Source organism: Eumetopias jubatus, unplaced genomic scaffold (assembly GCF_037043125.1).
Source record: "Eumetopias jubatus isolate StellerSeaLion01/CBP00866 unplaced genomic scaffold, mEumJub1_p1.0 scaffold_13, whole genome shotgun sequence".
Classification (NCBI taxonomy): domain Eukaryota; kingdom Metazoa; phylum Chordata; class Mammalia; order Carnivora; family Otariidae; genus Eumetopias; species Eumetopias jubatus.
The window spans coordinates 52,706,645-52,721,400 of NW_028274819.1; the positions used below are offsets into that span (position 1 = coordinate 52,706,645).

Genomic DNA, 14,756 nt, shown 5'->3' on the forward strand with positions numbered 1-14,756 from the left:
ATACTCAACCCACACACAGACTCAGCATCTCCTGAACATCTAGTGTGTATATGTGTGTGTGTCTGTCACCAGCAATTCATATAAACTATTAAAAATTCCTCTGTCTTATAGTAGTGTGATATATGTTTCAAGATACAAGGTTCACATACATAAAATGATTTAAATTAAATGCAAAAAAGCCATCAAAAGGAATGAGATCTTGCCATTTGCAACGACGTGTATGGAACTGGAGGGTGTTATGCTGAGTGAAATAAGTCAATCAGAGAAAGACATGTATCATATGACCTCACTGATATGAGGAATTCTTAATCTCAGGAAACAAACTGAGGGTTGCTGGAGTGGTGCGGGGTGGGAGGGATGGGGTGGCTGGGTGATAGACATTGGGGAGGGTATGTGCTATGGTGAGTGCTGTGAATTGTGCAAGACTGTTGAATCACAGATCTGTACCTCTGAAACAAATAATGCAATATATGTTAAGAAAAAAAAAGAAGTTAGCAGGAGGGGAAGAATGAAGGGGAGTAAGTCGGAGGGGGAGACGAACCATGAGAGACGATGGACTCTGAAAAACAAACTGAGGGTTCTGGAGGGGGGATGGGTTAGCCTGGTGATGGGTGTTGGGGAGGGCACGTTCTGCGTGGAGCACCGGGTGTTATGCACAAACAATGAATCATGGAACACTACATCAAAAACTAATGATGTAATGTATGGTGACTCACATAACAATAAAAAAATTAATGAATTAAATGCAAAAAATAGATATGCAAATATTTCACTCATTTATATTTTTAACTGTTTGAAATTGACTCCATAAATTACCTCCTTTAAATGTATGTTGGGTTAGCTATTCTTCATCCAAATATATTTATATATATATTATATACATAATATTCTCTATTTACTACTGCTATGACGTTAAGCAGCAGTATTTTTTTTATTGTCTATATCCTTAACATGCAAGTTATTTAAGAAGCAATCTCACTTCTGTGGCGCCTGGGTGGCTCAGTCGTTAAGCGTCTGCTTTCGGCTCAGGTCATGATCCCAGGGTCCTGGGATCGAGCCCCGCATTGGGCTCCCTGCTCTGCGGGAAGCCTGCTTCTCCTTCTCCCACTCCCCCTGCTTGTGTTCTCTCTCTCACTGTGTATCTCTCTCTGTCAAATAAATAAACAAAATCTTTAAAAAAAAAAAGAAGCAATTTCTCTTCTGTTTTTGTCAATATCAAGCAAAGTACCTGCAATATCCTAGTTGTTTATTGTGCATTTATTAAAAATTTCATGATTTGACAAAGCCCTGCTGTGGGATCTAGATGACTTATCTGTCCCAGATTGTTCTCATACAAATACATATGTTAGAAAAATGTGCACACATTTTCAAGTAGAAGAGGGAGATATTTTTTAGCCTTAGAAATCACTGTAATAAGAGATGTATGATAAATCATTAAAATCTAAATGTAGATATTTTTTATGTCTATCAGGGTTTCTTATTTGGAAGTGTGCTTTCACCATTTCCCTTGTTTAAGAGAGTAAAATGGTTCTAAGCATTTATGAAGGATATGCATGCTTGCTCTAGAGGTTCTAGTTCCATCCACATCATTGCAAATGGCAAGATTTCACTCTTTTTGATGGCTGAGTAATAGTGCATGGAAATACAAATCAAAACCACATGAGAAACCACCTCACACAAGTCAGAATGGCTAAAATTAACAACTCAGGAAACAACAAATGTTGGTGAAGATGTGGAGGAAGGGGAATCTTCTTACACTGTTGGTGGGAATGCAAACTGGTACAGCTACTTTGGAAAATAGTATGGAGGTTCCTCAGAAAGTTGAAAATAGAGCTACTCTACGAGCCAGCAATTGCACTACTAGGTATTTATCCAAAGGATACAAATATAGTGATTCGAAGGGGCATATGGACCCCAGTGTTTATAGCAGCAATGTCCACAATAGCCATGCTATGGAAAGAGCCCAGATGTCCATCGACAGATGAATGGAAAAAGATGTGGTATATACATGCAATCTATTTTTAATAAACTTTGTAAGTATATAAAAATATTCCATGATTTTAATCAGCTTTGAAGATATGAATAAAATGTATGATAGTAAAGTCAAAGAATCAATTAAACTATGTCTAGGGAGCCCAACTAATGTAGAACTCACTTATTCTACAAATTAATTAACTGAGGCAGAAAAGAGAATAAAAGCAAAGGAAATAGCACTTGGAAATCATTTTAAAAATGGAGTAATCTAGGTATCAAAATGCTAGATTTCAAGATACACTACAGAGCTGTAGTTATCAAAACAGTATGGACTGGCACACAAAAACAAACACATAGGTTAATGGAATGGAATAAAGATCCCAGAAATAAACCCATGCTTATATGGTCAATTAACACCATAACAGAGGCAATAATGTACAATGAGAAAAAGATAGTCTCTTCAATAAATGGATGCCGGGAAAACCAAACAGCGACGTGCCAAAGAATGAAATTGGGTCACTTTCTTACACCAGACATAAAAATAAACTCAAAATGCATTAAGGACCTAAATGTGAGGTGTGAAACCAAAAAATTCCTAGAAGAAAACATAAGCTGTTACTTCTTTGATATCAGCTATAGGAACATTTTTCTAGATACGTCTTCTAGCAAGGGAAACAAAAACAAAATTAAACTATTAGATCCCAGTCCAAAATAAAAAGAGTTTGTGCAGTGAAAGAAAATATCAATAAAATAAAAAGGAAATATGCTGAATAGAAGATATTTGCAAATGATATATATTATAAGGGTTTAATAGACAAAATCTATAAAGAACTTATACAATACAACACCTAAAAAACAACCCAATTAAAAATGGCCAGAAGACCTGAAGAGACATTTTTCCAAAGAAGGCATACAAATGGTCAAGAGACATGTGAAAAAGATGTTCAACACTACTAATCATCAGGGAAATGCAGATCAAAACCACCGTCAGACATCACCTTACATCCACCAGAAGAGCTAAAATCGAAAAGACAAGTAATGACAAGTGTTGATGAGGATGCAGAGAAAAAGGAACCCTCAGGCACTGTTAGTGGGAATGCAAATTGATGCAGCCACTGTGGAAAACAGTAGAAAGGTTCCTCAAAAAATTAAAAATATAATTACCACATGACCCAGTAATTCCACTGCTGGATATTTACCCAAAGTAAACAAAAATGCCAATGTGAAAAGATATATGTAACCCTATGTTCATTGCAGCATCATTTACAATAGCCAAGGTAGGGAAGCAACCCAAGTGTCCATCAAAAGATGAATGATAAGCAAGATGTAGTGTGCACATACATTTGCAACAAGGTATAATGCTAAGTGAAATAAATCAGTCAGAGAAAGACAAATACCATATGATTCCACTCATAAGTGGAATTTACAAAACAAAACAAATGAACAAATATTAAAAAAGAGAGACAAAACAAAAACAAAAACAGAACAACAAACTAAAAAAAACAAAAAACAAAAAACCCAGACTCTTAAACACACAGAACAAACTGGTCATTACCAGAGGGATGTGGGTAGGGGGATGAAGGGGTGGGTGAAATAGATAAAGGGTATTAAGAGTACACTTATCTTGATGAACACATTTTTTTAGAATTTAACTGTAAAAAATGGAGTAATCTCATGTGTATATAGGATCTCATCAGATATATGGGATCTCACTAAAAGTTCCCTACTGAATTTAAACCTAATTCTAATACTAATACCATTACTCCACACTCAACTCTGAAAATCAAAAAGCTTACTTTAGTGAGATACACACTCCATTACAAGTGACAACAAACCAAATAATATTATCTTAAAACATTCTTAGATAAGATATTATAATGGCCTACAGATATGGAGTGAAATCTGTAGGACTCTGGGGAGCTACTGCATACTTCAGTACAGGAAAGGTCATTTGTACCACCAACTCTCAGTGTCTTCACCTCTCTTTTCTATTTTGTCAGCGTTCTCAATGAAGCTAACCCACATGGTATGGTGAGTGGTCACAAGCTGAATAAACAGGCAGTGGGGACACTTCTTACATCTCATCTAACAGAGAACTTTCACTATCAGCTCCACTTAAAGGATTAAATATAGCTTTCTTAATATCCTAAAGAGAACAGACACTATAACCAAGGAGATGAGTTTAAGGCCAATCGCAAAATTAGTCATGGCAAATGTATTTAGTAATAACTGTGAATCATTATGGAAAAATAAAGTCATCTTTGGAATGTTATGCTTCAGAATAGAGACAGGCAGTCAGGTATATGTTATCTTAACTGATAGCACCTACACAAGATCCATGAAAGCCCTCTTCCTGAATATAACTGAAGTTGTATCTTTGTTTTCAAATATTCTTTCCTAAAAATTGAACTTTACCTATATGTTTCCATTGAGGGATTGCTTAACCTGCAGTCCATCTCTTTGATATGCATATTTTTATTAACACTTGGTATATAAGGCCAAGAGGAACTTCAACTAACCTGTAATGCCTTTTATTTATTATAAGAAAAATGCTTCAGGGACGACTGGGTGGCTCAGTCTGTTAAGCGTCTGCCTTCAGTTCAGGTCATGATCCCATGGTCCTGGGGTCAAGTCCCACAGTGGCCTCCTTGCTCAGCAGGGTGCCTGCTTCTCCCTCTGCTTGCAGCTCCCTCTGCTTGTGCTCTGTCTCTCTCTCTCCGACAAATAAATAAAATAAAATCTTTAAAAAAATAAAAATGCTTCAAATCTATATGATCAAATGTTAATAATTATGATATATACACATAATTCACCCCATTGTGTCAATACTCCATATTTGAAATATTATCTATATGCAAATAAAACTTTCAAAATAATATTATATAAATGACACATGCAAAAATATAAACAATGTCAGCTTACACAGTAAAAATTCACATGAATAGATGTTACATTTACCAAAATCTGTCCTTTTACTCCACAGCAAGCCCAGCCAAATGGGAAAGATACTAAAGATAATAAAGTTAAAAACAGAATACGATTGGGGCGCCTGGGTGGCTTAGTAGTTAAGTGTCTGCCTTCAGCTCAGGTCATGATCCCAGTGTCCTAAGATTGAGACCTGCATCTGGCTCCCTGCTCTGCAGGAAGCCTGCTTCTCCCTCTCCCACTCCCTCTGCTTATGTTGTCTCTCTCTGTCAAATAAATAAATAAAATCTTTAAAAAAAAGTATATGATTTAAGATGCCATTTTTTTACAATTCAATTCATTCATTCATTTATTCCACAAACATTTACTAACCTACCACATGCCATTCAATGTGCTAGAGACTGGGCATACCAAAATAACAATAATAGATATGATAACTGCCCTGTGGTAGCTTATTAACATTGTCATAGAACAAATGGAATCAGTCTCTAAAGTTGGGCAATAAGCCAATAAACACATAACACCACCCTCCCAATTGTGACACACACACACACACACACACACACACACACACACACACACACAATGATAATAAAAAACCCAGATACATTCTGCCTTCTCCTTAATGAGAAGGAATCGGAAAGTGCAGAGATAAAGCAAGAGTTGAAGGTAGAGCATTCTGACAACATCGCCAAGGGAACTTATTTCCAAGGAGGATGAAAACAATAGGACATGTGTAAAATAAAGTAACTATCATAAAGTTAAAGAGAGATTATTACAGAGGATTATGGTAATACTCTGTTACACTTTCTCTCTTAAATCAACTCAATATTAGCTCCCATCCAAGACTATATATTAATGGAGATAGTCTTGGATGGGAGCTAATATTGAGTTGATTTATATATATATATATTACTTCAAGAGCATTTTCTCTGGAATCCCTAAAAAGTATTTTCTTTGTTACAAAGGTCAACAAATGTGAGATTACATGTTCCATTTAATACCCTAGAATTAACTAATAGGCAGTTTAGAATGAAGAGAAAACTGTAAGATTCTATCATCCATTCATCCTGTAACTCCATAAATACTGATTGACCATCCTCTTTGCATGAAATACGTTCAGTTATCAGGCATCCAACAGACCTGAGTTCCTACCTTACCTCTACTGTACAACCCTTACATGATCGTGAAGAGACAACTTGACCTCCTTGAAAAATATTTTCTTCATCAGTAAAATTAAGATAATAAGTGTACTTGTCACTATTCGAAAGATTCAAGGACTCAAAATCACCATCCAATAATGAATGAAAGTCAGTAAGTGGAGCAAATTAAATTCTCAATAAATGCTGACTATTACTATGAACAAAATGTGAGCCTGAAGAGATTAAAGGGATCAAATCTGGAGTTTATAAAATATTAAGCATAAAGGCTTATTACGGAAATGGGTCCTAAGAAGATGTCAGAATTGGAAAAGGAGAAAATGAAGTCTATTGGAAGTTGATTTTAATGGATATTTATATTCATTTTATTAAATGAAGTTGATGTTAAGGGATATTTAGTTAGTGATGTCCAGGAGTAAATATGTGGAAGGATGAATCCAGGCTTCAGGAGTTAAGCCTAGGCTAAAAATGTATATCATAGGATGTTTGCCCTACATCATTTCCTTGAATGCAGATTCAACTCACAGCATTTCTGTTTTGACTCTGTTCAGAGCAGAGGAGTAATATCTGAGCCAAATACCCAACGGAAGTGTTAGAGACTTTGCACAGGATTTACTGTGCCTTTACCACCCCTGGTTATTAAGGACATCTCTCCAACCAAAATGGTCCCTAATTCACAGTCTAGATACTTATTTCATTTCTTTGGTATTAACCATCTCTGTGGATTTACTGCATCTGCACATGTTTATTCTTATTCTCAGAACAGATTCATCCTGGCTGCAATCTCCCCAGGATTCAATGCCCCTTGGGATATTGAGACAAGACTTTGTATATAAGGAGGCACCTATGGCGACAGACTAGTCATTGATTTCTAGGATCCTTCAGCTACTCTCAGAAGTACTCTCCAAAATGTCCACTCTCTGGTGACTGCTCAAATATCTTCATCTCTTTTGCTTTCATTCTCTTTTTTGGCAATCAACTGCATACAACTTCATATAGAGCAGGAAGAAGCCTCCAAAGGCCACATCTCTAGGAAAATTTTTCCTTTCAGAGATGTATAAATGGACTATTTACCTTTTAGGGGATCAATCTTCAACAGAATTCAGATTCTTCTAAATTGTGATACTGACTTCATTATTATTGTCTCTTGTCAACACTACACAAGTGGTCACAAATTCCAGGCCAGGAGAACATGAGACATTATCTGTCAGTAATCTCTGCAGTGATTGCTCTTACAAATATATACATGATTTGAAAATAGTGGGAATTTTTTTAGAGGATATTTAAATAACCAACAAATTTCAGTTGGCAGGGAATAGAACTAAGAGTAGTTTGTGAAATCATACTTTTGTGGGAGTTCTGGGAGGTAGGAAGAAATTGAGTTGTGAGATTCCTTTGCCTTCATAGTGTCATTCTAGAAGTCATGTATTCTACCCAACATCCTATTTAGGATGTGAAAGCAAGGAAGAATAGAGAATTCCACATTAATTGATTGGAGTTTACTAATATTTCACAGGGAAAATGAAATTAGATTAATATCTGAATGTAAAATATAGTTTTTAGTTTCTCTATAGGAAAAACATGGTCAAAAGGAATTTTCTTCATTATATAGCTAGATATCAGTCTAGATTGACATCCACTGCTCACTAAATGATAGTCACATAACTATTTTGCTCTGCTGAAAAAGAGCTAAAAAGAGCCAAAATTTCAACAACTGCATTTTTTTCTATCATATTTCCAGATATCCATATTTACTAATTCAAGAATCTCTGTTTCATTGTGTGGAGCCCTCTAAATGCATCATGTCTATTACTAATAAATCGAATGTTGAAATCACCACCTTCTTCTTGGTTGGGATGCCAGGGCTGGAATATGCACACATCTGGTTCTCTATCCCCATCTGCAGCATGTATCTTTTTGCTATTCTGGGAAACTGCACCATCGTTTTTGTCATCAAGACAGAGCCCTCCTTGCATGAGCCCATGTACTACTTCCTTTCCATGTTGGCCGTGTCTGACATGGGCTTGTCCTTCTCTTCTCTACCCACCGTGGGGAGGATCTTCTTATTCGATGCCCCTGAAATTTCTGCCAGTGCCTGCTTTGCCCAGGAATTCTTCATCCATGGATTCACAGCAGTAGAATCCTCAGTGCTCCTGATCATGTCATTTGACAATTTCCTAGCCATCCACACCCCCCTAAAATACAGCTCCATTCTGAATCCTGTCAGGGTTGCCAAAATAGGAATAGTATTATTCCTTAAGAGTGTCCTCCTGGTGCTGCCCTTCCCCTTCACTCTGAGAAGTTTGAAATATTGCAGTAAAAGTCAATTATCCCATTCCTACTGTCTCCACCAGGATGTCATGAAGTTGGCCTGCTCCAACAACTGAATTGATGTCATCTATGGCTTTTTTGGAGCAGAGCGCTCCAGAGTGCTCTGCCTTATGATAGACTTTATGCTCATTGCTGTGTCTTACATTCTGATCCTCAAGACTGTGCTGGGAATTGCACCCCAAAAGGAGCAGCTCAAGGCCCTCAATACCGTGTTTCACACATCTGCGCAGTGATCATCTTCTACCTGCCCATCATCAACCTTGCCACTGTCCATCACTTTGTCAGACATGTCTCACCTCTCTTCAATGTTCTCATGGCAAATGTTCTTTTACTTGTGCCTCCAATGACGAATCCCATTGTGTACTGTGTGAAAACCAGGCAAATTAGAGTGAGAGTTCTAACAAAATTATGTCAGAAGCAGAATAGTCATATATTGTAGAAAACCTATCTTGGGAATGTCTTGGATAAGAGTTTAAAGGTGAGTTGAGAAAACCTAGTATTTGCCACAAAAAATCATCGATACTTTTTTCTTGTTATTATCATCAGATTTATTTTATTCAAACTGGATACTGAATAAGGACATAAAACAAGAAATAGGAAGTATGTTTTCTGAGGTTTCCATCCCAATTTAAAAAAAATGAAAATAGATGTCTCATGATGTCATCTCTGAAAAAAGCAATAAATTCCAATCAAGATAGTGATATGGTAGTTTATCTTTCTACCAAAAATGTATTTCTTAATCCCATATTCAATCTACCTATACTAAATTCTTTTGACTCTAGACCCAAATTACATCATAATTCAGCGCCTCATTATCTCCTTTTTAATACTCCTAGTGTGTCACCAGCATTTCTTTAGTAAATCATTTCAATAACCTCCATAGTTTCCAAATGTCTACTTTTGCTGCTTTCTGATTTTCTTTTTAAAAGAAAGACTGAATGATACACTATCTCTTTTAATTCTGTACTCTAACTTCTTTGGGATTAGAATTAAAACTATAAACACATACTAAAAATCTACACATGTCCGTGGCCCTCTCTATATCTCCAATATTATCAGATAAACTACAGCTACAGTGGCCTTCTAAAAATTTGTTGAATTTACAAATATTTCTGTTTCTTTCAGGTTTTCATATCTGACCCTTATTCTTAAGATGCTCTTGTCCTCAATTTCATTTAACTTTATTATTCACCTTTTTAAAGTTTGGACATAATTGCATAATAGATTACCTGAGCTCTCAGTTCAAAGTATGATCCTCCTTTTAAAAAATCTTTTTATTACTTGTTTATTTTTTATTCTTCATGATACCTATTATTATTTGCAATTACAGATACAGCTTATCGGTTTTTTATTTCTACTTTCTAAATAGAGTGTGCTATTAATGGGAGGAAAGACCATATCTTTTTTTTATATCTCTGTGCCTATTATCTATGATAATTCTAGCACAGAATAGATCTCCAATAAATAACTGTTAACAAATGAACGTGGAAATGAGGTCATGTTTTATAAAGGGTATTTTTTGTTGAACAGTTCAAAAATACTCCATTTAGATGGGATATAACTTTCTTAAGTTGTTTGTTTCAAAAGTAGGCATAGCACAGATGCTCACAGATTTTGAAAGTAGGAAAAAATAATATGGGATTAGGGAGGAATTTTTTGTTTTGGGTTTGATGGATGACTAATACTTCAAATTCTCCTCCTAATGTCATTGAAAACCTTGTGGATCATAGAAAAAGTTTCTTACATCTTCTTATCCCCACTCATTAACCCAAGTCCTCTCCACCACCCACACCAGTTCTAATCTCCTGCACTTTTATCCTCAGGTAAGTAGACAATTTCCAGCAGTGATAAATGCTTAGGAATAATAATCAGCCTTTAAAGGGATAGTTTCTCACAATTAATGAAAAACTTTCAGATATAAGCATTGTATTTGAAATGTTAATATATGCAAAATATACTTCTAGGCATTTTCAGGCACACATTCTATTTTGATTCTCACAATACCCAATTTTATAAATCATTCTTCCTATTTTTCCATTGAAGAGACTGAGGTTCTGAGAGATTATTTTACTGAATTCCACACACACAGGAAATCAAAAGCTGGGAGTCACACCTTATCCTTTATAACCCAGGATACTACTATTTGGCTACATTTTAGCTTTCACATTCAGCATTGCCTCTCTTTCCACAATTCTGTCATCAGATCTGGGAGCTAAGTGCTTCTGTGTCTGAGATGCATAATTTTCCATAACCTCACAGATGTAGCCATGGGCACTGAGTGCTATAGCACAACAAAGCCCATGTTGACATACTTTATTAATTGTAAGAAATGGAAGCACATATTTTCCCAGTGTGGAAACAGGCAGCACAAAGAAGGCTTTGACAGTGTCTGTTAATAAGAAGAGGGATAATAAAATGGATTTGAAGGCTATTAAATTCTCATGGTTTATTGTACGGGCATGTCACACTCAGCACAATTCATGTTTCAGGTTGTTTCTGACCTCCTTAATAAAATAAGACAAAGGCAAGATAAAGCTACAAAAATGCCAGTAGAGTTAGGGGGACTTTATGGTCACCCTGATTATTTCCACATGTTCCTGGAGGAATGAAAGCCTAACTCCGGGCCTCCTAAAACAAGGGTTCCCAACTGGGAACAATTTGGCCACCAGAAGACATTTAGCAATATCTCGAACAACCATTTTTGGTTGTTGCAGCCTGGGAGGTGAGGTGTGTTATCAGCATCTAATGGGTAAAGATTAGGGATGCTGCCAACCCATTCTACGGGACTCACTCTACAATGCACAGTACAGTTGCTTACCAAAGCTAACTATTCAGTCCAAATATCATAGTGTCGAAGATTATAAACCCTGGTCTAAATGTAACTGTCAAACAAGAAATGGTTACCCCATGGTTACCCAGATTGCCTTGAGCTAGACTACACAGCACTTGAGCATAATCTGCTGCCAGGGAAGTCCCTCAGAAAGGCACTCAGTGGAAGACTGAGAAAACTTCTGGAAAAGCAAAAGAATCCACTTTTAAGATGCTGGAAACACTCTTCCTTTACAAGAAGAAACAGCAAAGACATATGAAATGCATATAAACCTTATCAGGGGACGATAGTTTAAAGATTTTTAAAAATTATGATGTTTTATTTTTTGGTGTTTTTGTTTTGTTTGTCTATTGGCCAATTACGATAAATTTGGGGAAAACATTGCAAGGGATGGTACACTGTATAAAAGTAAAAGGACAAAAAAGGGCCATTATTTCCTAGATGTATTATGCCTGAGAATCAGGCAGAAAGAATATGCCTTTGTGATACTACAGTTACATGAGCACATTACTGTAATTTTCAAAATAGATGACTATTTGCCTGTGTAGCCTAAACATCTTAGTGTTATTAGGGCCCTTTCTTTAGCATATTTTCCTCAAAGATGACCTTACAAATTAAAACCTCAAGCAAATTGGAAGCCTACTCCTTTCTAGACTTCAATTCTGATGTGCAGAAGTGAGTGCCCAGTTGCATCAAATCAAAGACACCACTGATTGTAAACTGCATTCCAATTTCAGAGATCTTAAAATGTGAAGAATGTGCATCTTAGAATACATACAATATATTATTATTTATATGTCGAAGTTGTTCCTGGTCATTTTGTCTAAGGACATTTTCAGACTTATGCAGGTTCTGTAAATCTTAAATTCATCAGTGGCAAGAGACTCAGAAATAAATGCCTCCATTTCTTGTACATGTTTAGAAAATAATTTCTTTGCAGTGTTCTCTTTTTCTGTCTTTTTCCCTCTCTCACAGGCACTCTGTTTTTATTCCTGTATGACCATTCATCAATCAGTTGTTGTTGTTTTTTTCCCTGAGATTCTTCAATTTCAGTTGGAGATGTTCTACATTTCCCTTTTGCCATCATAAGCTGTTTGATAAGTTGTTGATCAAAGAAACAGTCCAAGATTCTCATTATAACTGCATATTAAAGTGCTCAGTGAAGACGCATTTAATTATTCAAAAGCCATTTGTTAAATACCTACTTTGTTTCAGTCACTTTACTACATGCTTATGAAAAAATGATTAATGTGATGAGAAAATTTTCTATAATACATTTCAATTCATTGAGTATAATCAACCAAGTGAATTTAATTGTAATATAAGCACTGTCAGCTGGTTTTCTTTTTTGTAATGCAACTCACTTAAGTTTGGTTGACAAGGCAACCACTTCAAAGAGACAATCCACTTCAAAGATAAATGTATGGACAGCCACTGAACTAGATAAATGCCAGGCTATCCACTGCAGTCCAGACCTCACATCTACCCACCAGGCTCCTTTGTTTCAGAGATCTTGATTGATTTCCATAAGTGACCATTTGGACCACTTATTTTTTCTCTACCTGCAATGTACATTCTGGCTCTTATGTTTTAAAATCACAAATAAAGAATGAGCACATAAAACCCTGAGCCCCAACAAGAGCAGAACCCCAGACCTGTGCCATGTGCTGGCAAATGAGCCAAGAACAAAAGTTGATAAATAGCTGTTGAATATCAATATGACCTCCAAGCTCTTATCATACTCAATTTTCTCTATTTGAGTTTGTATTATGAGCTCAGGCCTAGATCCATGTCCCCCGAGTCAACCCCTTAGAAGATTTTCCATGAGGTGTGTGGTGTTATTCTCCAAAGAGCTCTTGCTTGTAGCCATCTCCAAGGACTCTTCTTGGCTTCATAAGATATTGTCTGCAAAGCACAAAGGGGAGTCTATAAATTCTTCCCTGATTCTAATCTCTTCCTTTCCATTGACTTTGGGGTGGAGTGTTACATTGGTTTAAAAAAAGTCACAAAAGAGGTAAGATATAAATCTACTCTTTCAGAATATTTGACATCATTTGTATTCCATTCTCTATCTCTTTGGATCCTGAAAAGATGGGCTAGATGTTAAAACAAAAGTAAATCAGGGGGTGCCTGGGTAGCTCAGTCAGTTAAGTCTCTGACTGTTGATTTTAGCTCAGGTCATGATCTCAGGGTTGTGAGACCAAGCTCCAAGTGGGATTCCACATTCAGTGTAGAGTCTTCTTGGGATAACTCTCCCTTCCGGTCTGCTCCTCTGCCTGATCTCTCTCTTCCTCCCTCCAATAAGTACATACATACATATATATATAATACATACATACATGCATGCATGCATAAAATCTTTTTTAAAAAGGCAAATCAGAAGATTTGCTCATAGAAATTGAGACTCTTTCAAAATTACCAAAGAGAGATAGAATGTATATGTTGATGGGAGTCTATCTAAGGAAATTTCAGAAATCCCCAGTCTGAATGAGATGTATGAGAAGGGTCTATATCTCAAATACTGCATGATTTTTTTCTTTATGTCCCAGTGGCAGATAGATACAGGACCTTGGACAAATTATTATACCACTCTAAGATTTTTTTATCTATAAAACAGATAAAATTATAGCATAACAACATAAATGAGAAAATCTACCTAAATCATTTAGCAGGGTGTCATATTACTATATAAAAATTTTAAAATAATAAATATATGATAAAATAATTACATTTATGGATGCTTGTCATATACACTTAAATTAAATCTCAGTAATACCTAGTTCTAAAAAAATATTCTTCAAGACAGTGGTGAGACCAATGTCAGAATACAAATGGTCAGTCTGTCAGTCTATCGTCATAAGATAATTTTGGTCAAATCTAGGCGTCAGAAAAGCAAGTAAGTTCTATGGCTTATCTTACTGATAAGATAAGGAGTTTCAGAAGATGGGCAAACTCATAAAATGGTGGATATCATTTTCTTTTTTCAGCCTTGGCCTTTCTCTTGTGTCCTAAACACTCATCCTTAATAAGATACAGATCCCAAGGAAACCAGGTCCTTGGACAATACTATGGGTGTTCACTCATTTGGAGGTTGAGAAGAAGAGCAAAATCCAGCAAAAAAGCAGCCAGTATGATACTGAAACACTAAGAGATTATACTTTCTTAAAAGCCAAGTTTCTCCCACATTCTTGACATTCTTGGAAAACTCTTAAGAGTCAACTCTAACAGGTAATTAAAAATGAAGGTGATTGTGTGGATGATTGCATGGAGAGTTAATAATTAAGAAAATGGGGGGCAAAAACCAATAAAGTTAATGACTTTGGAAAAGACAGACACTCCTTTGGACGAACAGCCAAGGAATTGTGTTGTCAAATGTTAACAAGCACAAATATTTCTTAGTAATGAGCACCAAATGAGGAATCTAAAGGAAAACAAAAGGTCAAAATTCACATATATGTTGTTTCACAAAATAAATGAAGTTTAGTCTAAAAGGAGACAGCTAATGGAAGAAAGCATTACTCTCTTCAATGCTGGGG

At 36.0% G+C, this 14,756-nt stretch overlaps 1 protein-coding gene across 1 annotated transcript; it reads left to right on the top strand.

Annotated features, from left to right (window-relative positions):
• The first annotated feature begins 7,861 nt into the window (after positions 1-7,861).
• LOC114218621 (olfactory receptor 51A4) lies at positions 7,862-8,829 on the top strand. The gene is given in 2 exon segments (XM_028115787.1): positions 7,862-8,597; positions 8,600-8,829. Coding segments are annotated over 2 exon segments (966 nt in total).
• Positions 8,830-14,756: the final 5,927 nt, after the last annotated feature.